Genomic DNA, 26,106 nt, shown 5'->3' with positions numbered 1-26,106 from the left:
AAAGGTCACATATAGTGATTTTATTATTATTTTTTCATCATTTGTAATGAAAGGTTTCCATTATGGAAGGGACCAGGCAAGCGTATACATACATCAGTAGTGAAACATGCCCTTCACAGGGTCACTGCAATATGTTCTTGTGATCTTGACCAATCATTTCATCTGGCAACTCTAGTGAAAACTGTTTTGCCTTAACAATGTTGAAAGAGGGAAATATTAGAATACAAGAGAATAATAGTCAGAAAATAAATTAAAAGCATCTGTAAAAGTTTCTTTCTATATACAAATAAGATGGGTTTTTCTTTGCAGTTTTTATTTCTTACTGACACTATTCAAGCTTTAACTTCTAAACTGAAAGAATTTACAAAGGTTATTTTTACAAGAAGAGGATAGCATGATAAAAGGACAAAGTCTGCTGAGCCTCTGCCAAGAGATGGGAGGTTTAAGGCATTGCACCCCCAATCCTGCACTGAGCTCTGCATGGACAAAGGGAACTTTGGAGGCACTTGGCACCCCTTGGAAGGGGCTCAACAACCTATCAGTTAGGTCCCTCAATGACATCTGTTTAGGGTAAAACAGCCTACCTTACAATTCTACTCAGGGGAATAGTCTCATTGGGTTTAATGGGACTACTCTCATACGTAAAGACACGCATATACATTTCTTGGAGAGCTTGTTTATGCTTCATGCTATATATTACACTTCCTATGAGAATCCTCATTTACCTTAGAAGGGTGGGGTTTCCAAGAACTCTTGGCATTGACAGCTCAGTCTACTTCCAAATGGTCACTTGAGATCAAAGTGAAGCCAATGCTATGTGATTTTGAAATTCTGACCCAAAATTCACATTTGTATAGTTTTATCCATGTTTTGAGTTAGCCACAAAAATTCTGCACTGACATTAGATGCCACTTTTTAGCAGGGAGGTAGAGCCATTTATCAATGCATAAAATTACCATAATGAAGGAAAGCGGACTAAATAGGATTTTTGTCGGAGCAATATAAATACTTGGAAAAGTCATTTTAAGATCCATTCTGATATGTAGTTACAAAGAGAAATAATTTCCCATGTGATGAACAAATGGCTAATGATAGATGTCACTTTATTCAGAGGATTTCATTTAAAAATACAAATGCAAAATAAACTTTTTTGCTTATATATGATTACATGGAGTGGGTTTTTGATAAGGAAGAATGTATTTGTTATGGTAAAATTATGGGCATTGCACATTATGAATGTCTAGAAAGTATGAGTTGTCATATTAAAGCATAATGGAGGTGATTATTTTTCTTCCTTGTTGATAGTGTGGCTTTTTGAATTCAGAGGCCTGGCCTGATCCTGATCTCAGTTAAACCAGAGTAATGTCTTTGAAGTCAGTGGATTTATCACAGTGAAAATTAGCATCTAATTAAAATTGGTCGTAATACGTTTGCAAAAAACTTCCTTTTTATATGACAAAATATTTGTAAACAAGTCATAGGGGTTAGCTGAACTCAGAGGAGCTGTGCCCACTTACACTATAAGCTGAATTTTGCCCAAATCAGTTGTACCAAGCAACTCTAGTTATGTGCCTGAATACATGACAACAAATTTTGGACATTAGCTACTGGTTGAAGCTAAGATGCTCCTGTCAGTAGTAGTATTCGATGTTTCCCCAGAGTCTTTTGGTAGAGATGATCTGGGGAAAGGCCAAACACCTTGGTCAAAGAATTTCCTGCAGCCCTCGTAAATGAAGTTGGTAGCACAGCCAGTTCTAGTCTCTGACAGAGATGAGTACCATTGGTCTCCTATGGTGGCCAATAGCAAAATTCCTATTCACTTTAATGGGAAGATTCACGTGGATAAGAACTGTAGGAGTGGCATTTCCTTCATCCTTGATTATCACCAGCAGAACAGAAGGGGCCTCAAACCATGGAATTAGACCTTTAGAAAATGCCATGGACTTGAATTATGATCATCTTAAGAAATCAATAACCCTGCTAATTTCAGTGCATTTTACCTTCATCAAGACTTGTTTTCTTAGTTTTCTCTTGCTGAACTCAAAGCTTTAATTTTCTATAGTTTATCCACCATTAAAAAATTGTGAACTTCTTGAAGCAGCAAACATCCTTTGTTACAAAAGGATTCCTCTAATCATTACAGGTAAAAGCTTTTAACTAACTTCAAGAGGTGTTTTATGAGATGTCATTCCTGCATCTTATTGGTGGAGTCCAAAGACTCCATTTTCCTGTGTGCCTCTGATTTTCAGGGAAGGAAAAGTAAAGCTAAAGCAATCTGAATTATATAGGACAATTAGCTAAATGCTTTAACTTATCTAAGGAAGCTCCCATTATGAATAGTCAGTTGCACTGCTTCTTAGAGCACTATGTCACTATGGGTTTTTTCAGTACATGAGCATAGAGCTTTGCTTTATTTTTTTCTCGCTACAAATATGGTGAGGGTAATGTTAAAGAAATGAAATTCTGAGATTCTAAGGTCACTGAAGTAGAAAACAAATGGATTTTTGAAATATATATATACGTCTCCATGGCATGATCTGGAACAACTGAGAATATGGGAAGGGGGCGAACGTTTAAGAGCCTCAAAGATAATTTCCCTTATTTTGTATTGTACTTTTCAGAATCTGAACTAGACCCAATAGCAAGACTACTGCTTTTCTTGTTTGAAAACCAGTTGAAGAATTGATGTACCCTTTGAAAGTTGATTTTCATATTCTGTGTTACGGAAATGGAAAGAAACAGATTGTTAAGCAGCCAAGGCCATACCTGCTCTGCTATGAAACCTTGAAACTAGCATTTTGATGTCTCTCTGTGAGCTCATCAGTGTCAAATAAGCAAACCTACTACAGAAGATGAAAACATTTTTTATAGTAAAAATAAATTCATACCTGCTATACCTCCACCAATTTTAATAAAGGTTGAATTTAGACAGTTCCATTAAACTAGCTGTGGATGTCAATAGTCCATCCAATACTGTCCAATACTTATACAGTAGTCAGTATATTTTTATTGTTGCTTTTATTTTCTATGATCAAAATGCAGGACCAGGTTCTCAGATAAAAATGGTGTAAGTTAAAAGACAGTATGTGACACAAGTGAGTTAGGACTAGACTGCTCTCAGTTACACCTCCTTCAAAGTTCCTCATACCAAACCCAGAATATTTGGGCACTTAATTCTCTTGGAGTCAATGGGAGCTAGGCACCCAAAATCTCTTTTTTGTCAGTGAGTCTATAAACTGGAAGCAAGAACCTGGAGTTTTGTAAGTTGAATAAGGCACAGCTACACGAGTACGACTAGCTAATGGGACTACAAACTGCTGTGTTGTGTGCTGAAGATAAATAGGGAACAGGCAAAGGTCAGGAGAGAAGCATTGCTCATGGGTCTGCTAGGTGATGCTTAGCTGCTATACGCATGGCTCTGTGTGTGTGTGTGTGTGTGTGTGCACGCGCATGAGAGAGAGAGATTGTAAGTCCTCTTGTGGATATATATTTGATTTGGGGAATACCTGTATGCAATGGTTTATTTCTAAATGTGCTGTGGCCTTCTTTTTCTACCCCATTCCTAGATGCTAGGAGGTTGGGTGTGCAGTCTTGCATATTTATCTTCTATTACCGTTCTGCATGGACTGGCCCTCTCCTTGTCTCAGCATGTCTTTGGAGCCACTACATAAGAAAGATCTGGAATGTCTCCATACACACCAGCAATGGGCATGGTAAAGAATAACTAATACTGCCAAAATTGTTCTGACTCCCGCAATGTTAATGGTGGGGTCATTTAAGGCTCTCTCTTCCTCCTCCTTCTCCTCCTATCCAGGTAGACCATGACAGGATGAATTTATCCTCCTTTCACTCTCAGCCTGTACTGTATTTATCCCAAGAACATAATGACCTTTTTTCCAACAGGCCATACACAGACTTCCGTTTGCATCATTACAGGATAACTAGCTGTCTTGTCTCCAGTTACACCTCCTGGTTGCCTAAATCACACCAGCCTAATGTGTTGTGTTCACTTTTTACACCATAGTAAGAACTGGGCCAGTTCTTGCCTACAACAGTACATTGCAGGCTTTGCTTGAGAATTCCCATTATCACTTCTTGTGCAAACAGAAGTGAAATTTCTGTCTTGGTAAAACAGTCCTTTTCTTCATTTGAGGCGAATTAAATCAATAGCAAAAAATAATCACCATTCTTTAATAAAAAGTATATGAATGCTTTTCCCTCCCCCAATGCGATATATGTACAAAAATAATTTGAGATAACTGCATAACAATTCCTTACTGTAGAACCACTGTTAATATTTGCAGGCTTTTGGAATGCTTTGGAATGGCAAGTCATCCTTAAAGTAGCACTTGATATAAACTGTCAGTATTACAGTGTTCTTTGTAGGATAGACAAAAACAACTCTGGGCTAACTTCAGCCTTCTAGTAAGGTGAGCAGCTCCCACATTATCTTTAGTGAAACTGAAGTGCATGTATCTTAAAACAACTTAGCCTGTGGTGATGATTAAACATGCTGTAAGGGACAGGATTTGGAAAGAAGCAATGGCTACTAATCAATTGCCACTTAAACCTAAAGACAGACACTGGAATTATTGTCACACTTCCTGGGCTGCCCAATAAAACTGTACAAAAGCTATTTCTTCCTTGTAATTAATTATTAGATTTGGTTAGGTTTATTTTCGTTTAAATAGCAGCTATTGATGTACTTAATTTCTAAAATATGGATTTCTTTGCAGCTGAAGAAGCTTAATTAAAACAGTCTCCTTTTTTCCTTGAGAGAATTACCATGTATTAGCGACTGCCAATCACACAGTCAGTGGCAGACTCCCAAAGACTTCAGTGCATGAAGGATTGGACTAACACCAAAGAAATTGTAGGTAATCCCCACAGAGTGCAGACACTTGTGTACTTTGTTCCTCTGAACTCTCCTTAAAGCAAGTCTCTCTTCACAAGATCACACACATAAAGAATAACATGTAGATACAGGCTTTCTTTGTTACTGAGTGACAAGAGCTGTTCAGCAGCCTTTTTGTTTCTGGGGAATGGAAGGCTCTTTCTGTCTGCAACTGTCTTCTGTTTGCAGCACAAAATACAATTTTTTATAATTTTCAAACACATGTGAAACACCACATTTCATTTAAAATGTTTCTTCTATATGAAGGAGGTCAAATGACAGAGAATCCAGATAGGCATGGCTTATGAGCACAGATATCATCACACTTCCTTGTTTATTGACAGTTGTGGTCCTAAAGACTTCAGGTTCCATGAGGTCTCTGGAAAGGGAGTCTTTCTTACAGTTTACTCTGTAGGCCAAGATTTCTCTGAAGAACAGTTGGAATTTTAAGAAATCAGATCCTTAACTTGTGAGAATTGTTACAGCTTAACTGAAGCCAACAGAGCTATATTGATTTACACCATTTGGGAATCTGTCCCCAGAAGCACACCACTTGCACAAATCAGGAAGGGGTTTATATCAGGAAGCCTTTATATTCTTCTGGGTTTATTCCATAGTTCTCACCTCAGCAGCACTCCCACTGACTTCTGTTGGATCTTTGCCTGGTTACATTATAGACACTACAGGATATGTTCCTTCTTCTCTTCCACATCCCCTATCTCTTGCACATATGTGCACACACATTTCTCAAGTTTGCAAACACAACAGTATTAGTGACCAAATGGCACATTAAGAATAAACCGTTCATGCTATCTTGAAATAGCAGTGAAGCTGCAGGTAGGTGTCTACGTGATAAAATGTATTGTTGCTGCATTCAGTGCAGTGGGAATCTATTGATACTGTAGTATAGCTCTTAGTTGTTCTGAGAGCAGCAAGAGTACTCATTTGTTCTCAGTGTAGAGAACCTGAATATTTTCTGACCAGCATCTGGTTTCTAAAGTCAATGTGGAGATGAGTTTCACAAAAAAGTTACTTAAATTTGTTCAAAATAATTTTTCACACAAGCTAATTGTTCTTGAGAGATAGGAGTCTCTTTAAAAAGTGCTATTATATTTAGGTCATGTCCACTGGCATAATACCTCTGCCTGAGCAGAGCTGGGCAAATAATGTGTGAATGCTGCCCTGAATAAAGGGCCAAGCTCTCTGCAGTTGTTTTACACTATGCTGGATTCATTTTGCCAATTTTACCTGGTGACAGGACAGTTCACTGAAACAGCATATTGTAGGCATTTGTGAGAGAAAGCTCTCAAGGTATATATTTTAAACTGACAGTTTGAGTATCTTTACCAGACACATAGTTCTGAGGCTCTGCCAAGACTGGTAAATTACCAAGCCCAGCAGTAGCATCTTTAAACACATCATACATGTTGCTGTCCAACCTGGAAGCAGCAGTGTGAATTAATCTTTCACTACAACTCTACTCACTTGTGCAGCGTCTGGCCTGAGCAGTGTGGTGCACAGAACTCTTGTGATGCATTTGATGGCAATGCTGCTGGTCGTGGTACTTCTGCCATCTAGATGTGGCCTAAAAGCAACTTTTGTCCAGTATAGGAACTAAAACAATGCTATGTGACCTATGCAATCAAGACTAGCAAATGCAGACCAAATGTTGGTCAAAACATCACAGTGAAGTCCTCCCAATCAATCTGTGGATCAAGTTATGCAAATAATTTCACATAACAAATTTAAGACATCAGTCATTTCCTCATGGACTGTATAAGTAGCAAATTTACTACAGCCCAGATTATTATCTGGGCAGTTCACAACCTGCTCAATCTGTAGTGGTTTGCCAAGTAACAGGTGAGCCACAGAGCTGTTTGCTGTGGCTTTTACTTGAAAGGGCATCTCCATTTAGCTGGAGTTCAACATCAGTCCTCTATAGCTGCCTGGAGAAATGGTGCCTTTTAATATCAAAGCTGCAGTAATAAGTTGGAACAGTGGACTGGTCCTATGCAGCTGTTTACTACAGCTATATATGATCCCCCTGGCCCTGAGCACCTCAGCCAGGGTTACAAACCCTCATCTTTGGAAACGTTATAGAACATAACTCCACAAACTATCCATGTTCTACCATGCTTGTTAGGAATTATTTGCTTAGCTGTGATGCTGAGCTATGATACCTCCATGTCACCAGGCTATATGATGACCAGTTTCTTACTGTTCTGTGGCATGAAAAAAAAGCTTTGGTATGACATTACGAATTCACATGCAACACTGCTGTGTTTTGCCCTTATCTAAACTGTGGGCAGGGGCATCATATTAGCTGAAATACAAAGAACATGCTAAACAAAAATGAATATACAGGTACAATCAATGATATGTCACATCAAAGAAACAAATGTCTATGTTGGATTTTCTAAGGCTCATAGGATGTCAGGTTTGCTTAGGTTATTTAGCACTTGCTGAGCTGTTCAGTAATTGAAGGCAGAAAGCCTGGTTTCAAACTGTATAACATATTTTTTAAACTCCCTTCCCGTTCATCACTAGAAAAATGGGGCCAACAATAAAACAGCTGCTGCCATTTTCAAAACCTCATACAAAAATAAATCAGCATGTCCTCCTGACAGTTCTAAAAACATCTTGAAGAGTCTTTGATAAAATTTCACTTTTCATTTGTATTTCAACAGAAATACTTAGTCCCAGTTGCCAAATCTTGCTTCTCAGTCAGTTTCAAAGGTGAATTAGTTTTACGCCTCCCCCCTTCCTCCCTCCCCCCACCTAGACATCTCCATTCAGCTTGCTCTTCACATTAGTCCTCTTTCTTATTCAGTTTTGCTCATATCCTTTTTCTTTTTTTTTCTGGAATGAAATGCATTGGCAGTGCAAACAAAAATATAGGAATAAAAAACATTGCAAAAGATGATGTTAAACAATTCAAAGGTTTCTTCTGGGCTGTTATCTGCATGCACAAGACTCCACTGTCATGTTGGGGTAAACCTTAAGCACCACATTCTTATTTTCATCAAAGAATAAGATGCTGAGGGAAGACATTTTGTCAGGAACACAGCATGGCTCAGGAATACCAGGAACAACCCCAACTGCTCTCACAATGCTCTGAATGGTGGCATGGTTTGATGGCTTCAAAGCCTGCAGAAAAAGGCCAAAAAAGTGGGTAAGAAAAAAAAGATAAATGCATGTTATCGAAAGCCACGTAATTTTATTATGCTGAGCTACTTGTGACACAATGTAACAAAATTCCCTGAAGAAAAACCTTAAAGAGACAAAATGACTGGGTGCCTGACATAATTCCAAGTGTCTAAATAAATTTAGTCCATTTTAAGTCGTCAGAATATATCCCCTGGGATAGCTACAGGGAATCCAAAGCCTGGGTTAATTTGACTGCCACTGGGTGTCACTGTTGCCCTAGAACTGCAATGGTGGGGGGGGGGGGGGGGGTTTTTTTGAAAGGAATCAGGTTGCCCCTTAAATTCTTGCCTGGTATGCCCTTTCAAGAGACATGCCTGTCTTCTGGAGAGTGTTCTATAACATGTAGATAGGCTAAGATATTCCATACTGATATAAATTTAAATAGAGATGTCTGATACATGCAAACTTTAACTTAGTCATGAGACTAGTTTAACTAGGTGTAAAAATAAGGAAGTAACTCTTGCATGAACATAGTGTTCACTGGGCATGCAAAACAAGGGTAACTTGTTGAGAGATGGCAAGGTGCATGGGTGGTAAGAAAAGCATGAAGTATTATGAGTGTCTGGATAGCTCAGAGTAATGGCTCCTTTTATTATACCATTACTTTTCAGTCAGTTGGCGTGCTCATTAACTTGTTTCGCACACCTACCATATGCCAATCAGTCCAAATTAAATGGATTTATGTGCACTCATTTGTGCATTCATTTGTACTTCTACCAAGTGTTGATTACTGGTGTCTCCACAGGAGTGGCAGCAAAAGGGCTCTAGAACAACTTGTCATAACTAGGCAGGTAGTCAAGGAGCTAGCTGTATTCCTGCCCTACCTTGTGGAGGCTGGGGAAGGGAGAGTGGAGGACTGTGGGATGCTGAAGATTCCCGAGACCCTCTGTAGCATTACATACAATTATCTACAAGTTACATATGGTGCTACAAAATGTGGCACTAAAACAGCATTTCTATTTGAAAGAAGCAAGTTTGAATGTGGTGCTACAGATGTCATCTGTAGAAAGAAAAATATTCAAAGTATTCCTGTCCTTGCAGAGGGTAGGCAACGCATGGAGCATTCCACCCTTAACTGTAAGGTAATGATGAGTGAGCGTGCTCAGGCACAGACCCTCAAAGGTATTGAGGTATCAAATGCATGAGAGCTTCAGAGCTATGGAAAGTACCAAACACCACCTGAGACCAGGATCTAGTCTTTGAACACAAAAACTTGACTTCTGCTTTTAGTTTTTTGCAGTGAAGTTCAATAAACTTAAAATTATAATGTTTTTAAAAGAGAATATAACTGCAACAGACTGATGGAGTATGTAAAAAAGGAACCCATGAATCCTAACAAGAGCTCTCTTTTTGTGGCTGGCAGCTTCTCAAAACATCTGAAAAAAACCTTTTCAAAATCATTGCAATCCAGGCTTGCAGGTCCTATAGAAAGGATAACTATAACTTTGTAAAATGCAAGTAAAATGCATGTAAAAACTATAGCAAGTAAAATGCATGTTCCTTGAAGTGTGAGGCCCAAAACTGGGCACAGTACTCCAGGGAAGGCCTCACTAGTGCTGAAATGAGTGGAAGATTCACTTCCCTTGCTTTGAGAGAATACTACTGTTAATATAACCCAGGATGCTTTTGGCTTATATTCAGCTTATGATTTACCATATAACTTTGTTTTTATGAAAACTTGTTATTCCTCAACACATTTTATTGAGCTTTTTAAAGTTCCAGAACTTTCACAGAATGAGGTAAACGATAAGGTAGTGCTCTATTTTTCCTCCATGCGTGTTACTATGAATGAGCCTTCTGCACAAAAGTCAAGAGAAACACATTATCTTACATCTCCTAAGATCTCTGATGCTCAGACCAAATTTTGAAGGGGAAATATCAGGTTGATAAATATCCATGATGTTTACTGGGTTGGAATTTTTAAGTTTCAATATTCCATATTTATATTTAGTTCATCCCTTTTGGAGCCCTAAATTTATCTTCAGATGCCCTGTGACTCTGTTTCAGTTTCCTAAAGAGTGTGCATTTTCTTCCCTCCCACCTGCCTTGTGGCTTCCTTTGGTCAAGTTTGAAATTGCCAGACATAATTATATTGTACAAAAAAGAAAAGCAGCAATTCACTGGCTTGAGGCAGCATGCCAGTCCTGAATGGCTGAGGTTTTGCTGTGGCTGTTCAATAGAACTGACTTTGTTTGGGCGGGGTTTAAAATGGCAGTCCTCGATTTCCCTCTTTGGGCAGAACACTCAAAACTTTAATTGAGTACAGCTTTTTCTGCGTACTGATTCTAATGGTGCTCAGGAGTGAAAAAAGGCTTTGCACTTACCAGTGTAAGACAATATTCATTACCTACAGAAACATTCTGAATTACGCTCGTTGCAATTAATTAAGGCTCCTTACTTGGTTTCACAAAGTGCATTTAGCCTCTGATAGCCTGCTGGAATTGACAGGATCTAGTCAGTTCAAGGCTGCTTTAGAAGCCTTGAAACAGAGAGGTCCTAGTCATTTTCAAATCATGCCCTTACATGGAGTACAACTGTATTACAAAGTATACAGTGAGGCTGAGAGTTCCTAATGCACTGAAGCAGTTTTTGCACTTAACAGGTATGCAGGTAACTGATGTTTGTTTTAGTGTAAGCAACAGGTTATGAACTGGAAGGAGCATTACATTAATGCAGTTAACTGAATTATGCACTTATCCAATATCCATTTTACACTATGCTCCCACTGTCACCTGTGTGGGGTGGGGTCAGTGGATCATTGTCTAGCTAAAAGTCTCAATAAATGTGGCCCTTATCAGGTACTGAGTTAATCTATATGCTTTTTAAATATGTATACTCTTCTATACTCTTTCAGCCCTCCAAGTGTGGAGGCTCTCTTTGAAAAGGCACTCAGGCCCTGGAGTAAATCTGTCTGTTTAAACTCAGTGTATAACTTCATTGAGCTTTAAAAATCTTGCCCTGAAGAGTTAAAATGGCATATGCCCTGCATAAGAGGTGTGAGGTCATCTTTGCCGCAAGCCAGCCTGTTCTGTCCAGTTCCAACTAATGAAAAGCAGGCAGAGATTTCACACATGAGATTTTCTATTGGATGGGGGAGTGGGAGTGGTGCAAGGTTGAAACCCAGCAAACTCCAAATGGCCAAGTCTGTGAAGGAGTCCAGCTGTGACGAGGGCTGCACCTGCTAAGCTGCATGCATCCTTGAGAGACTTGCTGCCTAGTTGAATTTCATTAGAGATGCATTAGGCGTGGGGAGAATGATGTAAGCTACAAACTTTCAATTCCTGACCTGGGAGAGTACGCTCTATGGTATTCTATAAGTCGCTCTATGGTATTCCTTAAGTCCAGCACATGTGGGTTTGACAGCACGCAAACCATGTAATTGAAATCAGGGAGATGGTAAAGCCAAAAATTTGGAGGTTGGGGGAAATAGACACATCTGTTGTTAATTACCCAACAGGTTGTCAACTTTAGTGGCCCATGCTGTGTGGAGCTCATTTCTCCCTCGCCAAGGGAGCAGTATATATCCATAGGCAAAGACGAATTTTTGGTATAACCTGACAGCTACAGTATCAATTTGCAGATGCTGTTTGCAGGTCTCATTAATGTCAATGGGAGTTGTCTGCACAGATCAAGAGTACTAAATGGCCCTGAAGTTGCTTGTTTCTTCTTTTCATTTATTGAATTTTCATTCCCACTGGAGAACAAGTGGATTTTGTTTTACATAATACAAAAAGATTAAGTTTTTAACACTACAGATGTGCACAACAAGCACAGTTTGGACCCCCCAAAATCAATGGGAATTTTGCAGTTGTCCCTCATGGAACCGAAAGCATGAAGTGGATTCAGTCATCTGCTTTCATCAGTAAGCTGTGTGTGCATGGCAAAGTAAATACAAAATTATTCCCAGATCTCAAAGTTTAAATAACATTAAGGCTAGGGACAGACATTACACATAAAATGGTTTAAATGATCAGGAACGAGTTTAAACCTGTAACAGAACATAAGTTCAGTGCACATAAATCAGTTTCAAAATGGCTGAAACTGGTTTAAGATGAACCCAGTGGAATGTGTACAGGTGACCCTTGCCATTCCTGGGGGATACGTTTTCGTATCCCCCATGAACGGTGAAATCCGCGAATAAGGCACTGCATTCATGAACTCTGTCTGTGTCCATGAACTCAGTGCTCCTAGCAGCTGGGGGGTGGGGGGGCACGGCTGCTCTTGTGACTGGAAGCACGGCAGCAGCAGCGGGGGCACAGCAGCTGCAAGCACGGAGCTCCCAAGGAGCTCCTTTAAGTGTATTTAAGAAGTGAGTTTGGCATTCACGAATATTTTAAACCGTAAATGCCAAACCTGCAAATAATGAGCGTTTCCTGTATCAGACTTGATTGATTTGGATCAAACCGGTTTATGCAATGTCTGTCCCAGACCCCCTCCTGGTTTAAGTTAAACCAGAATCCCCTAGCACCCCAGATAATTTGCAGCGCTGGGCTGGACTAGGCTGTGCTCTTTGTTCCAGAGAACAGGGCTGGCCCTGACCTTCTGCTCCCTGGCCAGAGCTCCGATGGGACTGCAGGCACAGCAGGGTCTGCTTGGCTTCCCCCTCACCCCCACCCCCCACTGCTTGCCACTCAAGAAGGAATACCCCTCCCTCCCTCCCTCCCATCTCCCACAGTGCAGACCCCAGCCCCATGGACCCTAGGCATGTGGTATCCTAGCTAATGCTGAGAGGTGTTTGTGTGTGTGTGTCCAATTTCACTGGGACAAGCTGACAGAACAGTGTCTGCTTAGGGCTTTTTGGAGCTAATCAACAGACCAGCAGGTAATGTCTGTCCATTCCTTCCTTGGAAAAAGCTGTTCAAGAAGAGCTTGAACTAATGAGAGGCTTTTGTTTTGTTGATGGGCTGAGAAATGCTATATTATCAGCCCCCTGCTGGCTCCCTTGCTTGTCAGGTTTGCAGGGAGTATAAAGAATGAAGAAGCAGGGAGAAGGAGATTGAAAAGTTCAGTATCATCAACAGATGCATGGACTACACCCCCCCGCCCCCTTTGCCTCAGACTGCAAGCCAGGGACTGGGATCTGGCAACACTCTTGCCCCTTGAGCAGTGAGCAGGGAAAAGTCTGGTACTGTACAGGCCTGGAGGTGGAGAGGCAGGGTTTAAACCCCTCCCTAATCAGAGGTCCTGCCCAGACCTGGCCATGCCCCATCTCTGCTCAGCACTGTAGAAAGGAAGGGAGGATGGCTCTAGCACTCCCTGGCACCTAGTCTGAGCCACTGCAGACATGTGCCTGCATTTCTTCATTCTGGAGGCAATGTCTGTACAGTTGCAAACCAGTTCAACCTAGGCAGGTTAGACTAATCTGCAAAGATTGAATCAATTCAGGCTTTCTGAATGTCTCTCCCTTGTCTCACGGTCCAGTCCCACATGCCTCAGATATCCAGATTTTGGGAGTTTTGCATGAAGAAGAAATTTATGACCAAGCCTTTTATAAAATATTTAGAGAGGGAAGATGGTCTTATAGTACTGGACTAGCTGAACAAGTCCTGGATTTTGGTCATGACTGTCACAGGCTTCCTGCCTGGCACAGATAAAGTTATTTAACCTCTCTCTGCTTTATTTGTCCAACTGAAAAATGGGGATATTTGTTGTTCCCTTGTCTAGTTGGATTGTAAGCTTTTCTAAAGAACTAATCTCAGGACTTCCAGGAATAACTGCAGTGTAAATTAATAAAATTACAATGCAGTGTATTTAGTTTTAAGGATTAATATCTGATTTAAATCAATCAAATACTTCTGAGGTTCAGCAAATTAGCACCTATTTTCACTGGGGATGAGTTTGACCTAAATGTTTAAAGAAGCCTGATAGTATACTATGATTTTTTAGGCAAACTGTCTGAAGATAGGAAATTTAAAAGGTGAAACTAATGCTTCAGTCACATAATGGGCTGGTCACAAAAGGGTATGGACAAATGTACATTTGGAACTGTTTCAAAAATGGAAAAGAGAACTCTCACTCTGAACCAGGTAGAGGTTGTTATGTTTTAGCAATTTAATTTACACGAGCTGGGGACAACAGCAGAACAGCTACAGCTCAAAAACCACTTCATCCAAGGCTGAAGTTGGAGAAATTTTGCTTCATGTGTATCCCTCCTCCCCCAGCCGCTGCCCTCTTCTGCACTTCTGCCCAGGTAACTTAGAACATATCAGCTGCTGCACCTTCCCAATCAGCAGCCCCACCTTTTGAAATGACTCCAACGATATACTTGTTCATACTCAAAACTCCATTTTGGAGGGCAGTAAGCACTGCATCTCTCTATAACTTAAACTCTCAGACAGCAAAGCATTAGAACAAGTTAATCTTCCCTTTCCCTCAAAACCACTGAGGAACCAAGTACTCACAGTAAAGTACTATCAGATCAGGATTAGAGGAGTTCATACCTATGTGGCAGTTACTTTTCACTGCCTGAGGTACAAGGCCATTGGAATCAGGCCCCTGGGCTATGAAATGTTTAAGGGACCCTCTGGATGCTGTATCAAGAAGGTGCCATGCAAAGAAAATGTACAGGCAACCCCTTCTTAGCGCTCTTAATTGGTTCCTGAAAACCAAGAGTTAAATGAAAGGCGCATTAAATGAAACTGAAAGTATCTGATGACCCAAGATGGCAATTGCAATTGTTTTTAATGACTCAAGATGGTGACCATGAGTGTTATAATGAAACTCGCTGAGAGCTAAGTGAAATCAGGTATCAATTTAAAATGAGTGTTATAGTGAAATAGCACTAAGCGAAACAGCATTAAGTGGGTTTGCCTGTACACCGGCTATTTTTTCTGGGGTTTGTCAGTGGGTGTCCCTCAAAGAAGGCACTTTATGCTTTTGCTATTGAATCCTCCATATCTTAAAAATTGATTATGATCTCTGAAGAGAAACTAGCTCACTTTGTTATATTAATGGGCATTTACAATTAGCTCTGAGTGGAACTGACAGAAATACTTGCTAGTAACCTGATTGTTGACTTGAAATGAATACAGGAGGCCAGTACTAGGTGCTTCTGACCCCCACCTCTGAATATACTTATGCATTCAGTATATACTTTAAAATATATACTCAGGCATATTGAAAGTTCATTCATTCCAGAAGTTGCATGTCTTTAGGCCCATTTGTTCAATCCAGAGTCCAATGAAATCAATGATAGTCTTCCCATTCAGTAGGCTTTAGATAGGCTCGCTTTGGATAGATGCAATTTACCTACCACAAAGAAATGGCTCCCTCTTTAAAGCCATCACAATCCCATCTGTTAAATATATATTTTTGTATAAAGACCAATTTTAGAAAGGTATCTTACTTAGGGGATGAGAAATAAGGCAGAAGGTACAGTAAGGTAGCACCACCTCTAACTGGTTGAGAGAGTCATAAGCCTTCATAAGCAATGACCTGCTTCATCAGATGCTATGAATGACAGACTGGCAGAAAGAAAATATTTTATACAGAAATGAATTTGACTGGGAGGGAATACTGCTAAAAGAGGATGGGAATGGTATCACTCTACCAAAGGCCAGATCCTGTGAGCTGCTCAGAAGCCTCAGCTCCCATTGACTTCACTGAGAAGTAACAGCACTAAAGCCCAGATGCTCACTTTTTTTGGTTCCTAACTCCCACTGAAAGCACCTACAAGGAGATATTCAGAACCTCACAGAATGAGTTCATATTAAAGAGCATATAAAGAACTGGTATAGTTAACTATATAAGTGGGGCTGACACATCAAGTGCAGTGGTGTTTACTGAGGAGAATGTATTCTTTTATATACAGTGCATAGAAGGCAATAGGACAATTTCTATTGACTTCAATGCTTATCAATTACAATATAACCAGCTGTTGACCTTTTCAGCGTTGGCTTTGTTGCCTTCAATTGTTAGTCCATTTACATGGCTCACACTATACACAGATTCATTTAAAGGGTAGAACAGTTTTAGACAAAAATAAGCAGCTTGTATCATTCTTTTTTTTAATATTGTTTTTGTTTTTATAGTCCTATAAACTAACCAAACGGATTTATTTCAGGTAGTGCTTTGTGTGTGTGCACGTATGCGTCTAAGAATTATTTGCTCCTGAGCCAAGATCTATCCCCAAAGCAAAGCAGACTTTTACATTTGAGATTACAAAGCTTATAAACAAGCTTGAAATGGGAAGTGCTGACACAGTTTTAAATTATAGTAGTGCCCCATGCATCACTCTGGTTAACGCCCTTAGAGTTAGGATGGAAAAAGTCCAGGTCAAATTTCTGTTAAAGTGAAAGGTTTGTTTCAAACCCATACGTTGGGCTATGACAAAGTGTGGATGGTAATCAATCATAAAACAAGGAGCAAAGCTGTACCCACTTTGAGAGAGAAGCTTAAAAGGCACAGCAGAATGTGTTTCAATGGTAGTAAAATAATCTCATCGTTTTCCTTCTGTGTGCCTAACAAAAGCAGAAGAACCAAAGACTGTCTTTTCAGATTTAGGGGCAGATTCTGCAAACCTGATTCAAGCAACTGTCCTGATCACACTTCCTGATGAGGCTAATAGCAAACCAAATTAGCTGTATTATAATAATCTGTCTCTGTTTTATAGAGTGCCATTCTCTGTTGTCCCAAAGTTACCAAAACTCCATACAAATTTAAAGCCAGCTTACTTGTACTGCTCATAGCTAGTTTCATTAGAGCTAAAGCAGGTGGAATATGAGGCCACAGTAAAAATAATAGTCCCTACATCCACTAAATACCCTGTAGGAATAGTTCTTGTGCGTCCCTCATTTTAGGTCTTTGTTTCTTAGTGGGTCCCACTCTTCAGCTGTATTAGGGTAACAGGTGTTGGTATGACTCCTGTAGAGTTACATGACACATCAAGTCGGACAACTGATTTTAAGCAGGCAAGCTCATTTGTATCAATCATAGGGGCAGATCAAATGATCCTTCCTCTCTAGAGGACAGTTTCCGGGATCAGCCCCATCACGCTTAGTCATAGCTAGGAATGTTACTGCAGAGCAGACCTGCTCTTTGGCAAACAGTTATTACATTTCTGATTTAATTTGCCTATATTTAGAGTTCAGTCCACTTAGGAGATGCCAACAACTCACTTTTTCAGAGCAGGTTTAGGATCATATCCTGCAAGCATTTACTGCTAAGTTTGGCACTAACTATTTTGAATAGTCCCATTCCTGGATTTCTATGGAGACTACTCTGTGTAGTACTAGATCATAAGCATTTCCAGGCTCTGTCATTTACTATGCTTTGTTAAACAGGATGGTCATGTGTTCACACATTATTACTATCCTATTAGCAATTTACAGCATGTTTGGACTCTGGACAAAAAATAATTCTTCCATATAACTTTGCTTTTATATCTTTGCGTAAACTGATTCTTACTTCATAGTAGTTGTTTTAACAACTACCCTTAAAAATCAGGCAAAAAAGATTTTACTTATTTACTGCATTCTAGAACTTAATAGGAGTCCAGCTGGATTTTATTGATGCAAAAAAAAAAAGTTTGTAGTGCATAAAACCTAGATACATTTTCCTGTTCCATGGAGACAGAGGAGCAATAAAGTAAAAGAAAAAAATATATACTATACCTTTGGAATGGGAAACTGGCATTCACCTGAACAATAATATGCATCAAAGGATTTAGGAGAAATAATCCATTCACTCCAGCCAATGTCTGCAAAATCCACTTTGAGATAGCGCCGCGCACAGTGCCGTGGCTCATTCCACTGCTTCCTCCTGGCTTTCTTTAAGGTTTGCTCGTCAAACTGGAGTGTCTGGCTCTTCTGGTGCTGGTTCTTTCTCTGCTTTTTCTTACTCTTGGCCCTCTCAGCCAGGCGTGGCTGCAGGGTTTTGTAGGATTTTCTCTCTTCCCATCTTTCACCCTCATTGTACTGGTATTCAGAGCCCGGGAGTTCATTGTTCTGCAAGGGCAACAAGATATTGGTGGAGCGCTTCTGTCGCTGTTCAGTAAGGCTGCCCTTGGAGTGGCTCTCCCGTCTAGGAAAGCCCACAGACAGAGAATGTTGGTGTCCTTGAAAGTTAGAAACAACGGTCTCTGGTTCTGAAATGGCAGAATCGTTGGCATAGATCAGGATGTAGGGTTCATAGCTGGATGGCATACTTCTCCAGGGGTAATGGCTAGTTGAGGCCATCTTGACACCAATGAGAAATTCGTCATTCTGTTTTGCCCCACATAAGACATGAGTGAAGTCCTTCCACTGCCAGGAAACATCATCCCGATAAGCAGCAGAGATGTTAATTAGAAAGTGTCCCAGAGTCCGAGTTCGGTTCCCATGAGAAGGGAAACTAAACACTAAGAGATCTATCTGAATTTTTGGTTTCCTGCTTCCATGACGAGAGCAGCCTCTGGATTGAGGACAACTCCAACTCATGTTCAGTAGGTCCCCAATGTAATAATGAAATGAAGCTGACAAGATATTTTCAGACTTGGTTAAGGAGGTTAGATTAAAAACATACAGCTCTTCACTTCCAGGATTCCCTAAAAGAATAAATATTTACATAAGAACATTGGAAACGTTGACAACAAGAAAAGACCCAAGGGCCTTTTGCTTTGTACTTTACTCACTGATCCCATGAGTAATTCCCATTCACTTGAGTGGGAAAGGATCATGGTGTTATTTTTTAATATACAGTCTCTTCCGACTCCAGCCTTTAAATTTAAACTACACTTTACCATTCATTTCCCATTTGACAAATATTCACATCATAGAAGCTACAACTAGACCTAAAAGAATGGATCAATAATTCCAAGCTAAGGACAACTAGTTAATATGTAACCCACCACTACATGATATAAACACATCACCCTTCTGAAGTCAGGAAGTAATCTAGGTCACAAGAAGCATGATGGCTATATATTAAGGATAGCAAAAAGCACATGCAAACATTCTTGGAGTCACAATGAGGAGCATGGAGTGTTTGTGAATTTAATGTATGTGAAGACAATTGCCAAGCCAGGCCATCCTAAAGAGGCATAGCACAGATGGCTGAAATTTAGATCTGATCCAAAATCCATAGTGATCAATAGAAGAACTACTGACTTCACTGGACTTTGGATCAGCTTCATTTCAGCTTCACAGCACTAGGCTTACCATTGGGCTACGGTCCTACTGAAATGGGGGAAGTATTTTCCCACCAAGGGAGGATGGGATGGCCTTGTCACCTGGTGGGGAAGGGGATGAACCAGGAATTGGAAGAGTTGGGCTTACCTCCCCGCCCTGCCCTCAACTTTCCTTGGAGTTCTTGAACAAGTGGTTCGGACTGCCAAAGGAGCCTAAGTAGCTTTCCAAATCTCACTGAATTCAGTGCCTCCTTAGAAAAATCTCATCCTGGTTCACTCTATGGTGTGCCTATATGTTACAGATGGAGACCTGAAACTCCTTGCTGCTTTTTTTGTCTGGTGCATAGCTGCTATCTACAAGCTTCAGTATGTATGCATAATAGGTATAGTTATAGCTGTAAATCAGCGTGCTATGCTTGCTTGCTCAGTTTAACATACTGTACTTAATAAAAAATGCCAGGTTTTGCCTTTGTTTAGTGTTTTGCTATGTAAGGGGCCATGACATAGTCTACACAACCTAGTGGAGGACTTGTACAGTCACCCCTCTATGTATAAATAGGCTCTTGATGAGAGACCTGCACAGTAACAAGCACCAAATTAGAACACTGCTAAAAAACAGTATGGAAGTAAAAGCAGTATACCTCAAAAAAATGAAAGACCAGAAGGGAGTGTCTTGATTTAGCACCCCAAGAGCCAGAGTCTAGTCATTTGAAAGGTTTAGGGTGAAAGGCAGAGCAAGAAAAACCACACCATTTTTTCACACTTGGATAATCCATATTATTTTATAGTGCTGTATAATAAGCCAGTGGCATCAGGACTAGTTTTACAGTCTCCTGGCTTTCAGTCAGACTACTATTGTTCTCTCTTATCTGGATGTAGACTCAGTAATTTCTTACCCAATTCATTACGTTAAATTACATCCACCACAGGAAGTAGAACAAGCTGCATGAATGAAGAGAGAAAGGCAGCTGAAGAAAGCACGATATCCAATTCAAGGTGAGTTTAAAGATAGACATTTATTGCCAAAAAACCCTCTTCCCTGTAGGCATGGTGGAGAAGATTATAAGCCAAAGGCAATAATTGTGTGTATTCAGGATGTGCCAATGAGCAGGATCCTGTGGAAAGAAGAGTTTCCACAGCTGTGAAACTAGAGAAGTCAGTCTTACCACAGGTATCTTTCACAAACCTAAGGCCATATTCCCAACCCAGGACTTGTTGCACCATGGCATTTAAGCCTGTGCCTAACCAAGAATGTGTTTGGTTCTTTTGGGTCACAATCAGAAATGTCATGTTTTGACAAAAGAATGATGTTCCCTGCTCAAATTATAATTAGTTCTGCATTGGTCAAACTGGAAAAACATAGTTTTTGACATTAAGGAACACCAGAGAGCTGTAAATCTGGGCTGTATGGAAAATTAAACTGTAACAGAACATGTGTAGTCCCCAGAAGGACTGGAAAAAACCCCAGAATAGTGGAACAACCAGGGGACATCCAGTTAAAAGCTGTTCTGACAGCTTGACATGTCAAAACTCTCTCTTGAATCTGAGGAAGGGATCTCACTGCACAGGTTTTTCCAAGACTTATTTTTCCATCCAAAAAAACCCAAAAAAAACAACAGGCAAAAATAAACTCCAGAAATGCCCACAGGAATAAGGATGAACAGGCCTCTCGATAAAGAACATACCAGCTGATACAGAACCTTTGTCCAAATGCTTCTGCTGAACAAAAACCGAACCCCCTCCCCCTGTTGATATTCAAAAAGTTGGTTAATGTTTAATTCAGAGGGAATCCTGGGCTTTCAGGTTCTTATCCAAAGGTTCTTAATTGGTTTAACTATCAATGTAATTTAAAAAATGAAAAAAAAATTAAGAAAATCAACAATTCCATCTTGCTTTCATTTTTTTGCTAGGAAACTCTCAGAAACAGCAGGGTTCAGAGCAGTTACAAGATGGAAAACCTCTATTATATTATATTTATTGTTCTGCAAAGGCAAAAGGATCATTATTTATGCAAATTTATGACAACAGGAATTGTTGAGACTCACAGAAAAGAGGACCTGCTTCAATATTCTTTCTAGACTGATTTGGGGGATACAAGAGGTTCAGATAGGTCAGTTTTCAGGTGCTTAGACAAACTGAATCAAAGTCATTCAGTTTCTGTCTATTAATCATTACCTGAAATAATCCTAAATTTCCATACAAGGGACCAAAATTTGATTTACAACAGGGGCAGGAGCAGTCTCTTCTCATGTATCTATGAAGCACTTACTACCTAGGCACCTGAGTTCTTTTGAGGTTCGTATTCAGTACTGCAGGGTAAATAATAACTAACAAATCATTTGTGACAAAATATTCAGAATTGCAATTATTGTGCCATCAGTGTGTCTACTATAGGAAGTTCTTTGTTTGATTTTTTTTTTAATCTGTTGACTCACAAATGTTGGTTTTCTTTTGGGGATTAAGATATTTATAACAACTGTTGAAAGTTCAGAATTTGGGAATGAAAGAAAATGGGGCACAAAATAAATTGTTCTTGTTTATTGAGCAAAACAGAAAAACTAGTTGGTTTGAGCCACACAGAAACAAAAGGAGCAATATATTCTTTGACTAAGAAGCCAAACCAGATTCTTGAAATCCTGGTAATTTTTCTAAGAATGCCAACAAACATCACAAACTACCAGTAGATGGCAATGTCTTCATATGGCTTAGCCTGCCCAGAGTAAGGCAGCCTAAACAAGCAGAGGTAGGGATAAAACAATTCAGTCTCCTGACTACTAATGACACTTGCAGGCTAATCATTAGCTGTTGCCACTGATTTCTTGTATCAGTTTGGTTTAAGGATTATCTTAAAATGGAAATACACAAAACAATGGGTTGCTATCCCTTTGGAGCATGGAGTCAAACTGATTCAGCACACAACAGAGATGATTTCAGAGTGCAGACCAATTTCAATAACAATTTTTAAAGGATGAAGATATAGTGAAGGAGTTAGCCACAAAGTATCTATTTCTGCAGCTTTTTCCCAGGTAAAACATTAATCCATTTGACATTGAAGCATCCACATTTAAAACCAAAGGAAATACCAGGAAGTTACTAAACACCTGCTCTTACAGATGCTACAATTCAAACTATTAACACCACAGTACAGAGCTGCAGAAGAACCTGTAACAGTGCCACAGTCTTGTAGTTACTAGTCCCTTTATACATTAATGCACAAGATCAGTCCTTGGTGTCAATCAGCCTTTCTCTACTGACTTTAGTATCATTTGACAGATGTACACCAGCCAGAGACATTGGCCCCATCATTATTCAGAATGAGATGAGATTTCTTTGAACAATAACTTAAAAAACCCCAAACCACAAGCACTGGGCCTGATTCTCAGTCACATGGCAGAATGACAAGTACCATTGCTAATACCAATATCTAATTCTTATACAGCATTTTTCACCAGTATCTCTCAAAGTGTTTCCTAGAGGATCTCCATATCAGTCTTATTTTAGATGGAGAAACTGAGGCACACAGAGGAAACATGATGTGTGGCAGGTCACCAGCAGAGAGGAATCAAGACTTAGGTCACCCAGCAAACTTCTGAAAGAGCCAGGAATGAAGTTCTGCTTTCCTGTGACATAGTTTAGTGCACTCTCCAATTAGCCAGACTGATGCTTAATAAGAGGACTTTAAGATTTTTTTTACATACAATATAATCTACCTGCAACCTCAAGCACAGGGGTTACTTGTCTGAAGCAAAAGCACTAGACAGGTAAAAGCACCTAAGCACTCTGGAGTTCTAGCACCATGACAGAACTCTCCATTGCAGATAAAACAAATACATCCCATTCTTACATGGTGCCATTTTACACTCCCTTTGCACAAATGCATGTCACCAAGCTAGGTCCAATGCAATGGCAAATAAGGCCAATGCATACTGAATGACAATCCCCCTCCAATCTGCTGTACAACAGGTTTTCCATCATGACCTGCGTTCACTGGGTCTGATCCTGTCTGCTACACACAAGCAAGGGGAATTTCATTAACTCAGGTGAGAACCAGTTCTTACTTTTGTCATCGCATGAGATGCATATAGAGGCATTGTTGAAATACAGAACAAATGAGGAGAAAAAATATTTAAGGAGGTAGCAAGCAAGGTGAAAATGGGGAACTAACAAGAAGATGAAAACTCTGATAGCATCTAGCTGCTACGAGGTCTGAGCTAAAAATAAATCCCTGTTCCCATACACACAACTCAATACAGTAGCTAGATTTTGCTACTGGGTGCTGAAGATTTTGTCTGGCATTTAATCCTTGTAGTATTGAGCCCTTGGGAACCTGCAAGAGATAAGACAGATCTCATGCACACTTGTTATGATAACTGACTGATTGCACTGTGGGAGAGGCTTAGAACTCCTGTCATGGACCAGGGCAGGGAGGTACTGTACAAACATGTCTTATTGTTTGTATTCATGCAAATATACTATAGGGTAGCACACACAGTTCAGTAGATGGGACATCAGCCTGGACTGGCCAGCATTCTCAGCTGGTCATGTGAGCACACACAAGTCACCACGTGTCTCAGTTTTCCTGGGTGAAATCCTGACTTCTTTGTACTCAGGGGCATCAGGTTTGCATTCCTTCCCTAAATTTAAGAGTGGGTGGGGTGGGGAGGAGGAGAAAGAAAGGGATGGCTACACAGAGATGAGCAAGATCTACAACAGAAAAGCTTCCAGAAAATATTATTAAAACATATTTTGTTCCTTATAGTTGTCAGATGCACCTTTAATCAAGTCAGCACTTGCCAGCAGTTACTGTGTGGCACTATATGAGATAAGAGTTTATTCAGACATACTTAGAATAGGAAATATACTACTCAATACCCATGATGGTACTTGCTGCACTAACACCACAAAGAACTCACAGCTGTGTGTATTACCTGCTACCACTGCCAGCATGAAAGGTACTGTAAGAAAAAGCAGCAGGTCTGTGAAAACTGACATCACCCACATAAACATATATTCATGTTACAAGGGGCATTCCCATACATCAATAAGTTGGAACAAGTCCATGAACATGTGGTGTGTTTACCTTTATAGAGGATATACTGACATTTTTATGGACTGCCAAATCTTTCCCATGGGTGAAAAGGGATGGAATAATGAGGGTTATTTAGTTATATAGTCATCATTAGACATAGTTTAAATTAGATATTAAAGTTGTGCACTTGTGGCAGTGTATAGTTAAGAATGTACCAGCATTTCCATTGTAAAACCTTCTTATCATGGGGTTTTAGTCCAACTGTAAATATTTGTTATTAACTAAAACCCGGACATTTCAGGCTACAAAAAACAAGTTTTGATGCTTCCCCACAATACTATCATCTTTGGTAATCCCTTCCCTGTTCCACTAATCTGGGTAACTTTAAATTATGAATATAAAAATATGGCACTTCTGCAATTTTTCAAAAACTGTCATCTGAGAGCCAGATTATTTGGAAAGATGATGTTTCAGGTGTAATGTTAATCTGATGACTACTAACTGAAAGTAATATATATAATTCCCTGTTATTAGTGTTGATAGTAGCTTTGATTAAGAGCTTTGAAAAATGGTGAATGTACCTGCGCAGTACCTAATTTACATCAGCTGTTTTATGGTAGGCAGGATTTTAATATGCATATTGCATATCATAAATGTATTGCTCAGAGAGTAAGTATTCTACCTTTAACACATTAAATAGATAAGCCATGCCTGCTCTGAAAACAATAAGTGGTTTATACCCATCCAGGAACTATGTTCTTTTTTCTTAAGTATGCTAACTGAGTATTGCAATACACAAGTAAAGTAACTGAAGTTAAATTTATATGAGTGTGTATGTGTGTATATTTACACACGCACAAAAATCATCTTTGTAAAAATATGTAGACTTTTGTATCTGGATTTGTAGTTTTTAATCACAATTTTTAAGGGTGATTTTACTACTGCGTGATAGACAGCTAGAGCTAAATTTTCTCTGGTTTATACCAGCACAGTTATGTGGATTCACACCCCTAAATGAAGCAGACTTGATCCATTGCAAGCAAACTGTGATGTAGTATATAGTGATATTAAGCATCTTAAATTACATTTTCCTTTTCAACAGAAAAGGCTGCTTTCTTACATAGATACAGAATCAAGAACAGGGCCACTGAAGTCAGTAGTGTCAAATTTGTGTTAAAACCAGCACAAGTGAGATGAGAGTCAAGCCTGTATAGCCTCTGCCCAGAACAGAAGAATGCCTCAGCTGGTATGTTGCCTGCCTTATAAACTTCAGGGAAGGATTGGGGACTATGAACAAATGTAAATATTCTGTATATAACATTACAGCTGAGCAAGCAACACATGCCAATGTAAATCAAACCTCAAATCCTGGGCATGATCCTGCAAGTCCTCATCCTGCATCACCTCTTCTCAATTTCCACACAAGGATGTTTCCAGGGACCTGTCTTCTTAATTCACAGTGTTTCACCTTTAAAAATTCTTATATAATGCACCCTAACAAGAAGAAGGATTGTGGTAGCCTTGTAACTGGAATAGCATAACTTACACAAGTAGACTTATTCTAAAAACAAGGACATGTTGGCTTGCATGTTTGTAAACAGCTGTTGTGACAAATGACCCCTACAGCATTACACCAGCTGAGAAAAGGTGGGGTGGGGATAATATTTTGTCTGTCTTGTATTGTTTTTCCATTTTTTTGACTGTAAGTTAATCATTAGTCTGTTTAACTGTACTCAGCTTCCCTTGTTTGTCTGGGTGTTTCCCACCGCAATAAAAAGGAAACAAAAATCATTAAAAAAAATAGGAAAACACAATGGTAAAACCACAAAAATTATTTCAGGGCAGGTGTAACATTGGAAATCACTTTAACCT

General features: G+C 39.7%; 1 protein-coding gene and 1 long non-coding RNA gene across 2 annotated transcripts; both read right to left on the bottom strand.

Moving 5' to 3' along the window:
* On the bottom strand, positions 1-20,833 carry LOC109309531. Its single transcript, XR_002100941.1, has 3 exons — positions 20,823-20,833; positions 18,951-18,954; positions 1-593 (listed from the first exon to the last, which is right to left on the bottom strand). It is a non-coding gene; the product is annotated as an uncharacterized LOC109309531 (long non-coding RNA).
* Positions 4,176-25,801, bottom strand: BMP3 (bone morphogenetic protein 3). Its single transcript, XM_019534311.1, has 3 exons — positions 25,595-25,801; positions 17,713-18,623; positions 4,176-8,041 (listed from the first exon to the last, which is right to left on the bottom strand). The coding sequence occupies exons 2-3, from the start codon at positions 18,514-18,516 to the stop codon at positions 7,850-7,852; spliced, it is 996 nt and encodes a 331-aa protein (XP_019389856.1). The 5' UTR covers positions 18,517-18,623; positions 25,595-25,801; the 3' UTR covers positions 4,176-7,849.
* Between the last annotated feature and the right edge of the window lie 305 nt (positions 25,802-26,106).

The sequence above is a fragment of the Crocodylus porosus genome, unplaced genomic scaffold, assembly GCF_001723895.1.
Source record: "Crocodylus porosus isolate Cpor-Errol unplaced genomic scaffold, CroPor_comp1, whole genome shotgun sequence".
Classification (NCBI taxonomy): domain Eukaryota; kingdom Metazoa; phylum Chordata; order Crocodylia; family Crocodylidae; genus Crocodylus; species Crocodylus porosus.
The sequence above is the reverse complement of the archived record's forward strand: the minus strand, read 5'-3'. Positions and strand labels throughout refer to the sequence as shown.